Source organism: Felis catus, chromosome A2 (assembly GCF_018350175.1).
Source record: "Felis catus isolate Fca126 chromosome A2, F.catus_Fca126_mat1.0, whole genome shotgun sequence".
Classification (NCBI taxonomy): Eukaryota; Metazoa; Chordata; class Mammalia; order Carnivora; family Felidae; genus Felis; species Felis catus.
In genome coordinates this window covers 150,575,219-150,593,035 of record NC_058369.1, presented here as the reverse complement: position 1 = coordinate 150,593,035, position 17,817 = coordinate 150,575,219, and the positions used below count along the sequence as shown (strand labels likewise).

The 17,817-nt window shown below is 37.4% G+C and overlaps 1 protein-coding gene across 13 annotated transcripts in view; it reads right to left on the bottom strand.

The window, feature by feature from the left end:
- AGBL3 (AGBL carboxypeptidase 3) overlaps positions 1-17,806 on the bottom strand; it is a 72,886-nt gene extending 55,080 nt beyond the window's left edge. For 2 of the 13 annotated variants that reach the window (XM_019825843.3, XM_019825836.3), the window contains exons 1-5: positions 17,310-17,806; positions 16,264-16,371; positions 15,282-15,342; positions 14,170-14,199; positions 12,348-12,533 (exon numbers count right to left, since the gene is read on the bottom strand). In XM_019825843.3, coding sequence (XP_019681402.2) covers positions 12,348-12,533; positions 14,170-14,199; positions 15,282-15,342; positions 16,264-16,362 — 376 coding nt within the window. In that variant the 5' untranslated portion in view covers positions 16,363-16,371; positions 17,310-17,806. Of the gene's footprint in view, positions 1-12,347; positions 12,534-14,169; positions 14,200-15,281; positions 15,343-16,263; positions 16,410-17,309 lie in introns of all 13 variants that reach the window. The other 11 variants (XM_019825833.3, XM_019825840.3, XM_045052779.1 and 8 more) reach the window with 10 other exon arrangements.
- Positions 17,807-17,817: the final 11 nt, after the last annotated feature.

Sequence of the window (17,817 nt, the reverse complement as noted above, 5' to 3'; positions counted from 1 at the left end):
GCCAGACTTTTTGATCTTTTCCATTCAAAACACTACTTAAAGGTGGTGGAATCACTGTCTCAAAGAAATTATATGTCTGTGCATAACAAATGTTTTGCTTCCCAGTTCTCTTAAAGCTGCAAACTTTTGAGGTACCAAAATAGCACTGCTTCAACAATGGACCAGCATGAAATTGCTAGCATGGTTCCTCTGCCCTTGTGTTCTCTTACAGATCCAGCCCACCCAACACATCCTCAGCAGGAGTCCATCCAAAGCAGTACCACAAGCACGGCAGTGTGCAATCAGCCCTGACAGGGGCCAGCACCACCCCAAAGTGCCTCCTTCCCGGAGTAAATGGGGAAGAAAATCACACATACCAGTTCAACTGCTGAGGGCAGGTATATGATCTGACTGCAGGTCCCACCCAACAACAAAAGCCTCCCAGGGGACCACACAGTGAGAGTACCCTGCAGGTTGGTGCTATACACCTCTGGAAAACACCTAGTCTGACTCAACTCAAGCCCAATGTAGCCCCAGACTGGCTCACTAACAACACAGGGACCAAACCCCATCCACAATAGGGAAAAAAGAACCAATGCCGACTGATGGCAAACATGGCTCAGCCACAACAGTAGGGTGCATGTAACACACATAGGAGACAACTCTGAAGCACCAGGTTCTGTTGAACAGGGGACAACACACTACAGGCCACTACTTTTAAGAGCAGGAGATGTAGCTGACTTTTCTAACCCATAGAAACAGACACAGAGAGACAAAATGAGGAGACAGAGGAATATCTTTCAAATGAAAGAACAGGGCAAAATCATAGCGAGAGAGCTGAATGAAACAGGTAAGTAATATGTCTGACAGAAAATTTAAAGTAATGGTCATAAAGATACTCACTGGAATTGATAAAAGAGTGGAAGACCTCAGTGAGACCCTCAACAAAGAGACAGAAAACATGAAAAAGAACCAATGAGAAATGAAGAACTCAATAAGTGAAATTAAAACTATGCTAGGTGGCATAAACAGTAGACTAGAGGAAGCAGAAAGACAGATCAGTGACCTGGAAGACAGAGTAATATAGAGTAATCAAGCTGAACGAGAGAAAGAAAAAAGAAAAAGAAAAATTGAAAATAAATTGAGAATTCAGTGACATCATCAAGCATAACATTCATACATAGGGATCCCAGAAGGAAAAGGGAGAGAGAAGGGGGAAGAAATTTTATCTGAAGAAATAATAGCTGAAAACTTCCTGAATCTGGGGAAGGAAACAGAAATTCAGATCCAGGAGGCACAGAGAGACACCAACAAAATCAATCCAAGGAGTTCCACACCAAAACACATAGGAATTAAAATGGCAAAAAGCAGTGATAAAGAATAATTTTTAAAAGCAGCAAGAGAAAAGAAAACAGTTATATACAAGGGAAGTCCCATAAAGTTTATATAAAGTTATCAGCTGATTTTTCAGCAGAAACTTTGCAGACCAGAATGGAGTGGCATGATATATTCAAAGTGCTGAAAGAAAAAACCCTGCAATCAAGAGTACTCTATCCAGCAAGTCTATCACTCAGGACAGAAGGAGAGATAAAAGAGTTTCTCAGACTAATGAAAGTTAGAGGAATTCATCACTAAACCAGCCTTACAAGAAATGTTAAAGAGGATTCTTTATGTGAAAAGAAAAGACTGTAGAGGTGCCTGGGTGGCTTAGTTGGCTGAGTGTCCAACTTCAGCTCAGGTCATGATCTCGTGGTTCATGAGTTTGAGCCCTGCATCAGGCTCTATGCTGACAGCTCAGAGCCCGGAGCCTGCTTTGGATTCTCTCTCTCAAAAATAAATAAACATTAAAAAATATAAAAAAAAAAGAAAAAAGAAAAAAGAAAAGACTGTAAGCAAGAGTAAGAAAATATTAGGAAGCACAAAAGTAGTAAGATTAACTATATCTATAAAAATCAGTCAAGGGATTCACAAAATAAAAGGATGTAAACTATGGTACTATACACCTAAAACTTGGGGCAAGGGGTGAGGTGAGGAGTAAAGAATGAGTTCAAACTTAAGTGACCATAACTTAATATATACTGCTATATGCAGAAAGTGTTGTGTACAAAACTAATTGTAACCATAAATAAAATACTAATAATAGATGCTACACAAAAAGTAAAGAAAAGGAATCCAGGAATATCACTAAAGAAAGCCAGAAAATAGTGAGACGAGAGAGCAAGAGAAGGAATAGAGAAGAACTACACAAGCAACTATAAAATGAGTAACAAAATGGTGGTGAATACATACCTATCAATAATTACCTTGAATTTAAATGGAGTAAATGCCTCAATCAAAAGACACAGGATGACAGAATAGATAAAAACACAAGACCTATCTATACACTACCTACAAGAGGCTCATTTCAGATCTAAAGACAGATTGAATGCAGATTCAGTGCAGATTGAAAGTTAAGGGATGGAGGAAGTTTTCTCATGCAAATGGAAGTGAAAATAAAGCTGGGGTAGTAATACTTATATCTGACAAAATAGACTTTAAAACAAAGACTAACAAGACAAAGAAGAACACTACATAATCATAAAGTGAACAGTCCAAGAAGATATAATTGTAAATATTTATGCACCCACATGGAGCACCCAAATACAGCAAATAACAAACATAAAGGAAGTAATTTATAATAATACAAGAATAGGAGGGAACTTCAACACCCCACTTACATCAATGGATAGATCATCCAAACATAATCACAAGGACACTATGGACAACAAGGACAAGTGGCTTTGAATAACACATTGGATCAAATGGATTTAACAGATATATTCAGAACATTCCATCCTAAAACAGCTGAATACAATTCTTTTCAAGTACACATGGAACATTCTCCAGAACAGATCATGTATTAGGCCACAAGTCTCAACAAATTAAAAAAGACTGAAGTCATAGCATGCATCTTTTCTGGCCACAATGCTATGAAACTAGAATTCTACAACCACAAGAAAAAAATATGGAAAAACACAAATACATGGAGGTTAAATAACATGGTACTAAACAATAAATGGGTCAACCAAGAAATCAAAGAGGAAATAAAAAAATACATGTAGACAAATGGAAATGAAAACACAACAGTCCAAAATCTTTGGGATTCAGCAAAAGCTGTTCCAAGAGGGAAGTTTACAGCAATATATGCCTAACTCAAGAAGCAAGACAAATCTCACATAAACAACCTAACCTTACACTTAAAGGCTAGAAAAGAACAAAAAAAACCCCAAAACCAGTAGAAGGAACATTAGAGCAGAAATAAAATAGAATATAAAAAGACAACAATATAACAGACCAATGAAAACAGGAGCTGGTTCTTGAAAAGATAAAAAAAAAAAAAATTGAGAAAACTTTGGCCAGACTCATTAAGAAGAGAGACAGAAGAGGGGAGGGAATGAGGGAGAGTAAGAGAGACAGAGAGAGAACTCAAAATCAGAAATGAAAGAGGAGAAATAACTGACATCTCTGAAATACAAGGGATTATAAGAAAGTATTATAAAAAATTATATGCCAACAAATTGGATAACCAATAAGAGATGGATCAATTTCTAGAAACATATAACCTCCCAAAACTGAATCAGGAATAAATAGAAAATCTGAACAAACTAACTACCAGTAATGAAATTCAATCAATAATAAAAAAACTCCAAACAAAAGTTCCGGACCAGATGGCTTTACAGGTGAATTCTACCAAACATTTAAAGAAGAGATAATACCTATTCATCTGAAACTATTCCAAAAAATAGAAGAGGAAGGGAGGTTTCAAAAGTCATTCTATGAGGCCAGCATTACCCTGGTACCAAAGTTGATAAAGGCACTACAGAAAAAGAGAACTACAGGCCAGTATCTCTGATGAACATAGAAGCAAAGATCCTCAACAAAATAATCAAATCCAACAATACATTTACCATGATCAAGTGGGATTTATTCCTGGGATACAAGGGTAATTCAATATTCCCAAACAATCAATGTGATACACACCTCATCAACAAGAGAAAGGATAAAAACCATATGATCATTTCAACAGATGCAGAAAAAGCATTTGACAAAGTACAAAATCCATTCATGATAAAACTCTCACAAAGGAGGTTTAGGGGGAACATGTCCTCAACATAATAAATGCCATATATGAAAAACCCACAGCTAACATAATACTCAATGGAAAACAAAAAACAAGAAACAAAAGAAAACAAAACAGCACTGCTTTGAGTTCTCCTTGGGTCAAAGTCATGTCCCCAGGAGACTTAGTTAGCATTTACTATGTCCCATGAGCACCAAATCAGTGCTGTTTGTGCCATTGTGTCTCGGATCATCTTGTGAAGTTTTTTACTCTGGCCTTCAGCTCCTTTCTCCTTTGTCTTCAGGTCTAGCTTGGAGGGTTAATACTGAGATAACACTATGCCCTCAGCCCTGTACCATACATTTCATTTTAAGGAAAAAAAACAAAAACAAAACACCTCTCATGTTAAAGAAGACTCCTGAGGCCCTAACTACCAGGATAGCAGACAAGCCTAGACATGTCTGAAAAGAGCTTATATTCAAGCTATAAACTCTATGCAAAAATAAATTTTGAATGTGACACTTGTAAGACTAGCAAATATTTTGTTTTAAAGTATTTGCTTGGTGTTTTCCCTCCTTGACTTCGTTAGTTTGTGTTAAGTTCCAATCTGTAAATGATACTATTCTTGGTAATAAGAGACTACTAGTTTCTCAGAAAGTCAATAAATATAAATTTAGAAAGTGTTTTCATGATGGTAAATCCAAATCTGTGGAATACATTTATTTGTACTATACCTATCATCTCTTTATGGAGGAAAAGCAATGAAAATTAACAGCTCCAGTACTGATTCAACCATTTACAGCACTGATTTATTAAAAACATTTTTTTAATGTTTATTTATTTTTGAGAGTGAGCGAGCACGAATGGGGCAGAGAGAGAGGAGGCGGCACAGAATCTGAAGCAGGCTCCAGGCTCCTAGCTGTCAGCACAGAGACAGATGTGGGGCTTGAACCCACGAACCGTGAGATCTTCACCTGAGCTGAAGTCTGACGCTTAACTGACTGAAGCACCCATATAGCACTGATTTAAAAGCCTAAGTAGACGACAGTGAATATTGCATTTTTTTCTCTCTCTTTTTTCTGTAAGACTTACCTGCCCTTCACCTTTGGTTTATCCCACTTTTTGATGACAGACATGTAGTAGAAGGAAGTGATCTTACAAAACAGATGTCTAAGAGTCACAGAAAATCTCAGGAGTAATAAAACTTGAATTAAAGATGCTTAATTTGGATGCTTTTGATAAGTATTTTTTATTAAACAAATTTGCTGTATAAAAATTTAAAAATATACTTTAAGCCAAAAGAAAAAGAATTATCCATAATTCATCGCACAGATCTAAATATGAACATTTGGGTTTTTAGTTTCAGGCTTTGTCTTTTTCAACTATCCCATAAAGATGCTTCCAGCTACAAGTAACAACAATTCTTAAGGCAAACTGGCTTACACAGTAATTTATTATCTTACATATTTAGAAATCTAGAAACAGAGAGGATTCAAGGTCTGGTACAATCAGTGGCTCAGTGGCCATTCAAGGCACAATTTATTTATGTCTTTCTACTTTGTCATTTCAGATCTGAGGTCCTCCTAAGGTTGGATCCCTTACTGTTGTAAAATGAGAACAATGTGGCTTTCAGTAAAACAGTGTCATGGACTAACTGACATATACTACTTAACTGAGGTGAAATGGATACTTGGGAGTCAACTACAATTCCTCTTCTTGTATATTATATCACTTTATGTATAAACTGATCATCAATTTTTCCCACCCCACCTAACCAAATATCTTAGCGATTTTTCTTTTTAAAAATGTTTAAATGTTTATTTATGTTTGAGACAGAGAGAGAAAGAGCATGAACGGGGGAGGGTCAGAGAGGGAGACACAGACTCTGAAGCAGGCTCCAGGCTCTGAGCTGTCAGCACAGAGCCCGATGCGGGGCTCGAACTCACAAACTGTGAGATTATGACCTGAGCCAAAGTCGGTTGCTCAACTGACTGAGCCACCCAGCCTCTCCGATTTTTATTAATATATATAGATCTCCCTCATTTCTTAATAGCCGTGTAGAGTTCCCTAATATGGATTGCCATTACCTGACCACTGACAGACATTACAGTCATTTCTTTACTGATGGACATTTGGTTCTAACAGTCTCTTTATACTACATTACTTATAATATGCCTCGATTCATGTGTTTGAAGACCTGTGGGCTAGATACCTGGCAGTGGAAATGCTAAATCAAAGAACATGTGAATTTTACATATTGAAATATAAGGCACTATATACTGCCCTTAAAAATATATAGTAATCTCATATATGTATTTGTGTGTGCAATTTGTTTGAAAATAACTTTTCTTGGGGTGCCTGGGTGGCTCAGTTGGTTAAGCATCCTGACTTCGGCTCGGGTCATGATCTCATGGTTTGTGAGTTTGAACCTCACATCGGGCTCTGTGCTGACAGCTCAGAGCTCGTGCTCTCTCTCAAAAGAGAAATAAAAAAAAATTTTAAAAGAATATAGTAATCTCATTTATATATTTGTACATGCAATTTGTTTGAAGATGAGTTTTCTTACTGACGTTACAAAGTTATTTCATTTTTTTCTTCTCTTAAATGCAAAAGGAGCCTGTTTAATTCTTGGAGGAATTAACCTAATGTCTGTGTATGGAATATCATTGGCTATCCCTGTAAACTTTGTCTGAGACTAGAAAATCTGTTGATATCTCCCAGAACTATATAGTATTTTATTAAAAGAAATTCTTTGGGTATTGATTATAAAAGATATTCCTTTTCCAAGATTAATTTATGTTCCACATTTCAATGATTAATAGAAGGTTCAAAATAGATAATGGGCCAGATATGGCCTGTGGACCATAGTTTATTATTACAGAGACTGAACTCCTAACCATGCTAGTATATGTGTTTTTACTATTTAAGAAACCACCCCCAAACTTAGTGACACAAAACAATAATCATTTATTTATCTCAGCTACATGATTCTTCTGGTGGGTTAGGTTCACTCATTTATCTTGATAAGCTGCAGGTTTGGCTGGTGGCTAAACGATGTAGGCTAATCTTGGCTCATCTCTGCTTCATGCTCATCATACCCAGCAAGCTAGCTATGGATTGTTCCACGGTGGCTGGACAGGGTTTAAGAGAAAGCAGTATACAAAGACTTTTGAGACCAATAACAAAATGGGCAAAGAATTTTATCAGTTGACATAAAAAGCCAATGAATACACCTGTTGGTCAATTGCAGGTCTTCTTTGGAGAAATGCCTATGCAAGTCCTCAGCCTTTTAAATCTGGTTACTTTTTTTTTTTTTTTTTTTTTTTTTGCTATTGAGCTGTAGAAATTCCTTATGTATTTTAGAGATTAACCCTTTATCATACATATGGTTTGCAAATATTTTCCTGTTCCATAGGTTGTTTTTTCAGTTTTGATTGTTCCCTTTGCCACACAGAGCTTTTCAGTTTGACGTAGTCCCACTTATCTATTTTTGCTTTTGCTGTCTGTACTTTGGAATGATATCCATGGTATCATTGACAATAGCAAGGTCTTTTTCCATATATTTTCTTCTAGGAGTTTTACAGTTTCAGGTCTTATGTTTAAGTCTTTAATCCATAATAAATTGTGAGGTTTTTTTTTTTTTTTTGCATACTGTAAGATGTTAAGGGTCGATTTCATTCTTTTTCATGTGGATATCCAATTTTCTCAACATTTGTTGAAGGGCTATCCTTTTCTCATTGTATATTCTTGGTACTCTTTTCAAAGATTCATTGACTGTATATGCATGGAATTATTTCTGGGCTCTGTGTTCTGTTTCAGTGGCCTCTAGGTCTCTCTTTATGCCAGTGCTGTCCTTTTTTGATTACTCTAGCTTTGTAATACATTTTGAAATCAAAAAGTGTGATGTCTCCAGCTTTGTTCTTCTTTCTGAAGACTGATTTGGCTATCTGGTCTTTTGTGATTCCATCTGACTTTTAGAGTTCTTTCCTTCCCCCTTCACTTCCGTTCCCTTTCCCATTCAGTTTTCTTCCTTCCTCCCTTCCTTTTATATTTTAGTTTTTTAAAGTAGGCTTCACACCTAGCACAGAGCCCAACATGGGGCTTGAACTCACAACCCTAAGATCAAGACCTGAGCTGAGATCAAGAGTCGGATGCTTAATCACCTGGGCCACCCAGGCACCCCTAGAGTTGTTTTCTATTTCTATGAAAATGCCATTGGGATTTTGATAGGGATTGCATTGTTAACTGATTTTCAGGGAAATGAAAAATCAAAGCCACAGTGAGGTATCATTTCACACCTATTATGATGGGTATTATAAAAAAAAAAGTTCTGGCAAGGAAGTGGAGAAACTGGAATCCCTGTACACTGTTGGTGGGAATAAAAAATGCTGCAAACACTGTGTAGAACAGTATAGAAATTCCAAAGTTAAAAACAGAACTACCACATGATCCAGCAGTCCAACCACTGGGTATTTACCCAAAAGAATTGAAATTAGGATCTTGAAGAGACATTAGCACTCTCATATTCATTGCAGTACTATTCACATTAGTAAAAATGTGTGAACAATCCGAATGTCCATTGATGGACAAATGATACAAAGTGAATGTGCTACACACACATGCACACGCACACACACACAGAGAAACAGTATTCAGTCTTAAAAACTGAAATCCTTCAATATGCAACAACATGGATAAACCCTGACACATTATGCTAAATGAAGTCACAGAAGGACAAATACTACATGATTCCACTTACATAAAGTATCTAAAATTTCCGGAGTCCAACTCCGAAAGTGGAATGGTGGTTGCTGGGAGCCAGCAGGAGGGAAAAACGGGGAGCTACTAATCAACATATTTAAAGCTTCAATAATACTGGATGAGTAAGATTTATAACAACATTGTGCCTATAGTTAACAATACAGTATTGCACATTTAAAAATATGCTGAGGGTACACCTCATGCTAAGTGCTCTTACCACAAAAAAATAAATATAAAAACTAAAATAGCCAATAAATATATGTAAAGATATTCCATGTCACTAATAAATAAAGAATATAAATTAAAACATAACATATATAAAGCAAACAACACCAGATTGTTGAAAATCAGGGAACTAAACAGTGTTTATGGGTATATGGAAAAACACGCCTTCTTACGGTGTAATGAAGGATTAACTCAGAAGGCCTGGGTTGTCCAAACTCTGCACATACCAAAGAAAAGTTAGACCCTTGTAAAACTCCTAGAAGATAACCTCTCAGACTTTGGACTATCCTGCTTGATAAGAGTCTATCGTCTACTTGGGGCTTTGGGTCACACCAGATAATTTACACTAATGTGACTTATGGTAGAGGGACTTGTACCATATGCTATCAGTTTTAACAGGAGAGGTTAGAGACTGAGTAACTAAGGCCAACCATATATATACTCCATGGAGACGTGACCAGCCCCTCATAGAAATCCTGGATACCAAAGCTTGGATAAGCTTTCCTGATTGGCAATACTTCATGTGTTATCTCACATGGCTGGGAGTATTAAACACTGTACAAAAGACAACATTAGAAGGGGACAACTGGAGCTTGTGCCTGATCTATCCTGGACTCTAGTCTATGTACCTTTTACCTTTGCTGATTTTTTTCACCTTTGCTGATTTTAATCTGTATCATTTCAATGTAATAAACCATAACCATGAGTATGGCAGTTTTTTGAGTTCTAGGAGTCCTTCTATAATCATTGAACCTGAAGGTAATCTTGAAGACCCCAACCATGCTCATATAAATTGTTACAGCTCCTCTTGGAGGGCAATTTGGCAGTATTATTTTAACCGGAAATCTAGGCATTTACTTCCAACACTACACACACACACACACACACACACACACACACACACACACACAATAGGACACATATAAAAGAATGTTCATGTAGTTCTGTTTGTCAGAGCCAAAGACTAGAAACATCTAAAATTCATTAATAAGGTAGCAGTTACAGAAAATATTGTTTATCCAATTAAATCTAATAAACCAATTTATATAAAAAAAGATTGATATATGTGAGCTGACGTGGAAAGACTTTCAAGATATATAGTTGTGTAGGACAGAGTTCATTTATAGCTAAAGCAGAAAAGCTCTATTTTTATATCCGGGGAAGTATGGACATCTAGCTTTGACAGTTGGCCAAGATAAGGACAGTTAAGATTTATAATGTGCTATTTAAAGTCTGAAACTCCCCTGGTACCCACCATGAGCAGTTTATCTACTGGTGGTTTTCATTTGGCAGAATCAGACAGCCTGGCTTGACCATATGACCACAGGGGCATAAACACTCAGCTGGAACTTTTGACTTAGAAGTCATCTGAAGCCTGTGTGTGTGTGTGTGTGTGTGTGTGTGTGTGTGTATACATATATACATACGTGTATATATACATACACACATATATACATATATATGTAAATATATATATATATACACAGAGAGAGAGAGAGAGAGAGAGAGGGAGGGAGATGGAGAGAGAGAGGGAGAATGGGAGGGAGGGAGGGAGAGAGAGTCAATCAGAGAGGGGGAGACAGACTTCTCCTTTACCCTTTCTTCATCAAATAATATAAAGAGAAAAGTTAGTTTATAAGAATGTGTAAGTAGCATCTAATTTAAGTAAGTGTAGACAATTATAGTAAGTATAGATGGTTTTTAATTTTAAATTTTTTGTTTTTCAACGTTTATTTATTTTTGGGACAGAGAGAGACAGAGCATGAACGGGGGAGGGGCAGAGAGAGAGGGAGACACAGAATCGGAAACAGGCTCCAGGCTCTGAGCCATCAGCCCAGAGCCCGACGCGGGGCTCGAACTCACGGACCGCGAGATCGTGACCTGGCTGAAGTCGGACGCTTAACCGACTGCGCCACCCAGGCGCCCCAAAATGGTTTTTAATTTTAATCACCAGTGAATGTCTAATAATATCTCTACATGGCAATAATATTATTATAGCATTATAATATGCTATAATTAACACAAAGTGGAAAACAGTGGCAATGAGGAAGTGCTAACAGGAATGTTTCTATCATTTGTGTGTGAGAATTGGGAAGATAAGGCTGTAAGCCACTGAATGAAAACTAAATATGAGAATGCACACATACAGAAACATAAAAATATTCACTGAAATATGCACACTTCACGTCCATAAAACATACATTGAAGGAAAGAAGCAGAAAGTGGGAGAGGAGAGAAAAACGACAAAGGGGCACAAAGATAGAAAATAAGAAAGGAAGGGCAATGGCGAAAGGGAGAAAGGCAGAAGGTGAAGAGGATAAAGACACACAGGAGAAGGAAGATACTCGGTGTGGTGGTAGGGCAGGAGGGGAAGGAGAAAGAGGTAGGGAGAAAAAAAGAGCAAGATTACACAGCCATCTGGCATACCCTCTGTCTGCAATCTCACTCTACATAAGAGTTTGAATGTGACTGGAACCGTCATGCTATTTGGAATTGTTGAGAATTACAAAACTCTGGCACATGTCTTAAGTTCCTCTTTTAAGCACATGTGGCTTAAAACTGAAATGCAAGTGCAAATGCACACCAGAGTTTGAAGATTTCATATGAAAAAAAAAGAATGCAAAATATTTTGGATATATTTGGCTTAAATAAAATATATATTAAAACAATTTTTTTAATGTTAATTTTGAAAGAGAGAAAGCACTCAAGAGGGGAGGGGCAAAGAGAAAGGGAGACACAGAATCTGAAGCAGCTCCAGGCTCTGAGCTGTCAACACAGAGCCGGATGTGGGGCTCGAACTCATGGACTCAGGTCATGACCTGAGCCGAAGTTGGACACTTAATCGACTGAGCCGAGGCGCCCCTAAATTAAATATATTTTTGAAATCAATTTCACTTATTTATTTTCCTTAAAAAAATATTTTTTATGTTTATTTTTGAGAGACAGAGACAGAGTGCGAGTGGAGAAGGCAGAGAGAAAGAGAGAACACAGAATCTGAAGCAGGCTCATGCTCCAAGCTGTCAGCACAGAGCCCGATGTAGGGCTCGAACCCATGAGACATGAGATCATGACCTGAGCTGAAGTCGGACACTCAACCAACTGAGCCACCCAGGGGACCCTTTTTCCTTTTTTAAAATGTGGCCACTAGAAAATTTTAAATGATACATACAGCTTATGTTATATTCCTGTTGGAACGCACTGTTCTAACACCATGAGTCTCCTCATGAAGTTTGGCAAAGTAAGTATGCTAATATTTGAATTCCAAAAACATCTAGGAACATACCAATATGCTGGACTTTTTCATCAATGACCTCACAGTGGTACGGCCACCGTGTTGGACTCAGTGGACCAGAAGAAGAAACACCATACAAATCTCGTGGTTCACGAAGACGTGGCACCCATCTCCCTAGTTGATATTCCAACAGTATCTGGGTAGTCCGGGGGAAAAATGGGTCACCAACAGAGTTAGCTGAAAAAAGATTCAACACAATCATGAGTGATAAGAAGCAAAGCCCCAATTTCTATAATTTTTTAATACATTCCTTTTTCCCTCCCAATACCATTAATTTATAAATATTTGTGGATATTATAATTCATGGCACTTAAAAAATAAAATTACTGGGGCACCTGGGTGGCTCAGTCGGTTAAGCTTCCAACGCATGATTTTGGCTCAGGTCATGATCTCATGGTTAGGAGATGGAGACCTGAGTCGGCCTATGCTTAAGATTCTATCCCTCTCCCTCTGCCCATCCCTTGCTCCCTCTCTCTCTAAAAAATAAAAAATAAATAAATAAAAATTACTATTGAAATTTTGTAACAATTGATCTTTACAATAGCTAAAAAGTAGTTTTTGACCTCAGATACTATTATTTTATGCTAAATTCCGTGCTACTCCAAAAACATTTATTTCTCGCAATTATTCTAGTAAACTGTTTACTGCCGAGTCTTCTTAAACTTAATCACACTGAGGCAACGATTTGTCCACGATCATAATTCCTCACCGCCTACTGGAAGAATATTCTCAAGGGTTGCTAGTGAACTCTGTCACAGATTTTTCTCAGTGCTCATTCTAGGGTCACTGTGTGACACAACCCCAAGCACATAATTCACAAAGAATACAACACAAGTAGGCAGCGCAGAGGCCCTGTCTCTTTCAATGGGATAACTGTGGGGCATCAATTTGATGTGGATAATCACCCCTCATGTACCTTGTCTTTTATGATGCTATACTTTCCTGTTTTCTCCCTTTCACATATTTCGTTTTCCATTTGTCTGCCTCCTCTTGCTCTTCTACCTCTAAAATGTGGCTTTTTACCTAGATTTAGTTTTGGGCTATTTTTGTACGATAACAGATATATCAAGCTGGACTAGATGTCAGACCAACTGAGTTCTATTCTACCACTTTGTTTCTATATGATTTTTCTTGGCTAATGCAGCCTCTCTGAACATAAATTTTACTATGTGTAAATAAGGAATAATAATATTCCCTGCTACTTCTCAGGATTGTTATTTAGATCCATTTTTTCAACAGTTATTAAGCATCTAGTTTTTCATTATGTGAAGAGACCACATTTTGTCTAATTTACAATATGATTCAAAAATGGCAAGGTAGCTATGAATTAGGAAATAAAACTAGATCAAAATCTCATACTGCTCATGAGTGTAAATTATAGAGAAATTAAATACAAAATTGAAAGTATTTAGAGAAAACTTATATGATTATAATAATGACCTTGGGGTAGGGAAGGCCTCTGTAGCTTAAACAGATTTAAAAATAAAGAGCCACAAATGAATAATGATAAACTTAACATCAAAATAATTCTAAGTCATGGAAGCAACATAACAAAGGATTACTATAACAGGGAATTCATTATAAGAGGAAACATAAATAGACAAGCATATGGAATAATTCTCAATTTCTTCAGCAATAAAGACCACACTGGTTAGACAGTGAGTTACCTCCTTTTTTCCAACAGATTGGCAAAATTTTAAAAAGCAAAAAAGGGTGGCAAGATGTTCATAAACTAGTACTACAAATATTTTATGAGTATGGGCATAGATATATGTGTGTAAGTGCAAAGAAAAAGGTCTAGAGGGATACATACCAAACTGAGAATAGTAGGTATCTCGAAAGACTTTTACGATAGAGAGAGAGAAGAAAAAAGAATTAAGGCCTTATCTTCAATTTCAGATCATCTGTGATAAATATGTGGATATTTAGAACAAATATTTTATTTTAAAACTCTAAATGTATACATTTTTAAAAAAATCAAGTATACACAAATATTCCACATATATGTACTTTTGCAAGTGAATGGCTTTATTAAAAAAACTCTGTACAAGCATACTTCATTTAAAAAAAAGATGTATTGGGGCGCCTGGGTGGCGCAGTCGGTTAAGCGTCCGACTTCAGCCAGGTCACGACCTCGCGGTCCGTGAGTTCGAGCCCCGCGTCAGGCTCTGGGCTGATGGCTCAGAGCCTGGAGCCTGTTTCCGATTCTGTGTCTCCCTCTCTCGCTGCCCCTTCCCCGTTCATGCTCTGTCTCTCTCTGTCCCAAAAATAAATAAACGTTGAAAAAAAAATTTAAAAAAAATAAAAAAAATAAAAAAAAGATGTATTATAGGGGCGCCTGGGTGGCTCAGTCAGTTAAGCGTCTGACTTCGGCTCAGGTCATGATCTCACGGTTGGTGGGTTCGAGCCTCACATCGGGCTCTGTGCTGACAGCTCAGAACCTGGAGCCTGTTTCAGATTCTGTGTCTCCCTCTCTCTCTGCCCCTCCCCCCACTCGCGCTCTGCTCTGTCTCCGTGTCTCAAAAATAAATAAACATTAAAAAAAATAAAAATGTACTTTAAAAACACTGTGTACTGTAACTCGAGTCATACTGTAAATTTAAGAGCTAATTATTTAAAGAAATGCCTATGTAAATCTTTATGTTAAGGGTAGTCCTTCATAAAGTAATGACCACTTTTATTCAGTTTCATTCAATATCAGGTTTACCTAAAACCTTCACAGTTTGAGCTCCAAAAGATTCTTATAAGAGTGGATACATTTTCTCTCCTTATCCAGTATCAGAATACATTCCTATATTATACAATCTTTTTTTTAGTTTCTTCATTTTCTTATTTTTCATGGACCTTGAGTGAATTTTTCATTTGCTATTTATTCACTCAAGGTTTTATCATAAAGGGAAGGAAGAAAATATGGTAAGTTCAAACCTGTTAAAAGTGCACACTGGTGGATATCTTCGCTTACAAATTTCATGAAGTTATCCTCATCCTAAAACAAAAAGAGTTTTAAAATATTCTTTTAAAAACCAACAGCTTCCAAATCCAGAAAATTTTTACATCTTTTTTAGTAGTGAGAATTGAGTGCCTCTTTTTAATCTTTAATAAATGAAAAAAATTAAAGGACTATTAGGGACTACCGGTCTCAAAGTGCCAAACACTTCAAATATCCTCAAACCTTCCAGCCTTTATCTTTCATCCTCCTTCTTTCATTGGGTAAGGTCAGATTAATGATTGCAGGGAGGGAATAAAGTTTAAAGATTCTTGGTAAACTTGGCAACCCAATTTAAACTATGAATAAAATTAAATGAAAAGAAGCACAAAAAGCCATAGACTTAGAGGGTTAATAGGGAGCTTATTTTGGGACCTTAACTTAGATACATGGTAATTTATATTTTACTAAAATGTGAAGGAAATCTCTCAGAAATATGTACTAGAACCAGGCAAACTCTTTTGAAATACTGTGCTTTGTTTCTCCCTTTTTCTTCTTCCGTGTCCCTTTGTTACATCAGAGCCACATTAAACCTATTATGGTGACAAACAGTAGATTTAGAACATAGGAGGCTGCAGTATTATGATACATATTATGATGTAACACAGACGTAAGTGAAGAAGAGTTATAAAAATAAAACCTTAGTAATGATTTTATACACACTTTTAAGTAAAACTGAGAAGAATCTTAGCCAAAATATTTTCTAAACAATACCAATCCAGGTTTTCTTTCTAGACAGGGCATACCGCACACAGCAACATCTTGGCTTTCAAATTATTTTCGAACTTCAGTGACAAGTGATTTAAACATCGAATTGATTTTCACATCCAACTGATTTTGTAATATTTTTACCGGGAAATTTATATTTTATAACATACGGTTTATCTGAAATTAAGTGGAATGAAGTTGAGAAAAACATACTGATTCATCTTCATCACTGATCGTTCTGTCTGAATAGTCTTCCTTTTCTGAATCTTCTGACATTTCTGGCAATATCTGGCTTGAAATTTCTTTTATCATGTAGGGAGGCTGTAAAACAATTTCTAGGGAACTTATTTGACAGTTTTCTGTTTAAGTTGAAGGTGTTTATTACATTAAATGAGTACCCCAACCTTTTATTCAATTGTATTTAATTAACAGTGACAACAGGCTTCTTCTCTAAAAGCTATATTAGGACACAGCTAATTAGACATTCAATTTCAAAAAACTGAAGACATCTTCCATTTCCATGAAAAAGAGGCAAAAATCACAAGGAAAGGCTAATCAAGTAAATAATGTATTGGAAAAAGAAATTTCCAGGCTACACAGCCAAATCATTCACATCCTGTATTCCCAATACCACACAGCATAGTAAGTTCGGAATGATCCCGAGGCATTTAAAAAGATCATGGATCAAAAATAAATAAATAAAGTAAAAATAAAAAAAATACAAAGATCATGGGTCAAAGGAAAATTATAGTTACTCAGGCAATGATATCTAACAGCGTAGCTTAAAAAAAAAAAAATCTTTTTTTTCTGCTTTAGTTTTCAATTGACCAAAAGTTCAAATGACTACAACAGACTTTTCTCCTTAGATTTTGGTTACTATTCTGTAAGATACTGTCTCTGTTCTAATATTCAATTATTCTTACTTAAAGCTCAATAGCTAACCGAAGGTTTTATTGGCGGTGACCGCTACTCCTTCCATGCAAACATCCTCCCAAGTGGTTAAGACAACGGAATACCAAATTCCTTGCCAGACTCTATTCTTTTTGAGACCAAAGGAATTTACCAATTTCGAATCTATTGGTTTATGCTCCTCTCTCTACCGAGAGCAAATAACTCATGCAATAGAGATGACACCTCCAGTATTAAGAGACTGAAGTTTCAGCCTGGGGGGATCGTCACAATTCCAAATTTGGAAAACGTGGCATAAATCCTGGCTCTATTTCCTAACATGAACATAGGAGGCACACCAACGTGCTGACCTGAGGAGTGAAACCTGAACTTCAGGAAAGCCACACACACACACACAGATTATCTAATGGGCGCTTCCTGTGTGTCTTCCACGGCTGAAGCAGACGAGGCAAAAGCAGGCGTTTCCACGCCCAGCCACGCAGGGGGGGTCTGCGGACAGGCACGGTGACTTTCTCAGTGGGAAGGACTTTTAAGCCCCAAGTTGTGTCTGCAAGGGGTGCCTCCCACGCTCACTTCTGGACCAGGCAGTGTGGGGAGGAGCTCATTTTCTGGGACGCGCGGTCTTTCCACGCGCGCTCACTTCCCGCAGGGGGCGGCCCGTCTGCGAAGTCTCTTCCTTCTGGGCCGCCTCGGCCGGGCCCTCGCCCCCGCCCCGAGTCCTCCGCCCAGGCCAGTCGTCCAGTCCCTGCGGGGCGCAGCCGTTCCGCCCGAGACACCTAGGGTCCAGCGTCTGGAAGGAACGCGGGGATAGTTCAACAGCTCCAGCCACGCCCTTCACCGAGAGGAGAGGCCCTCCGT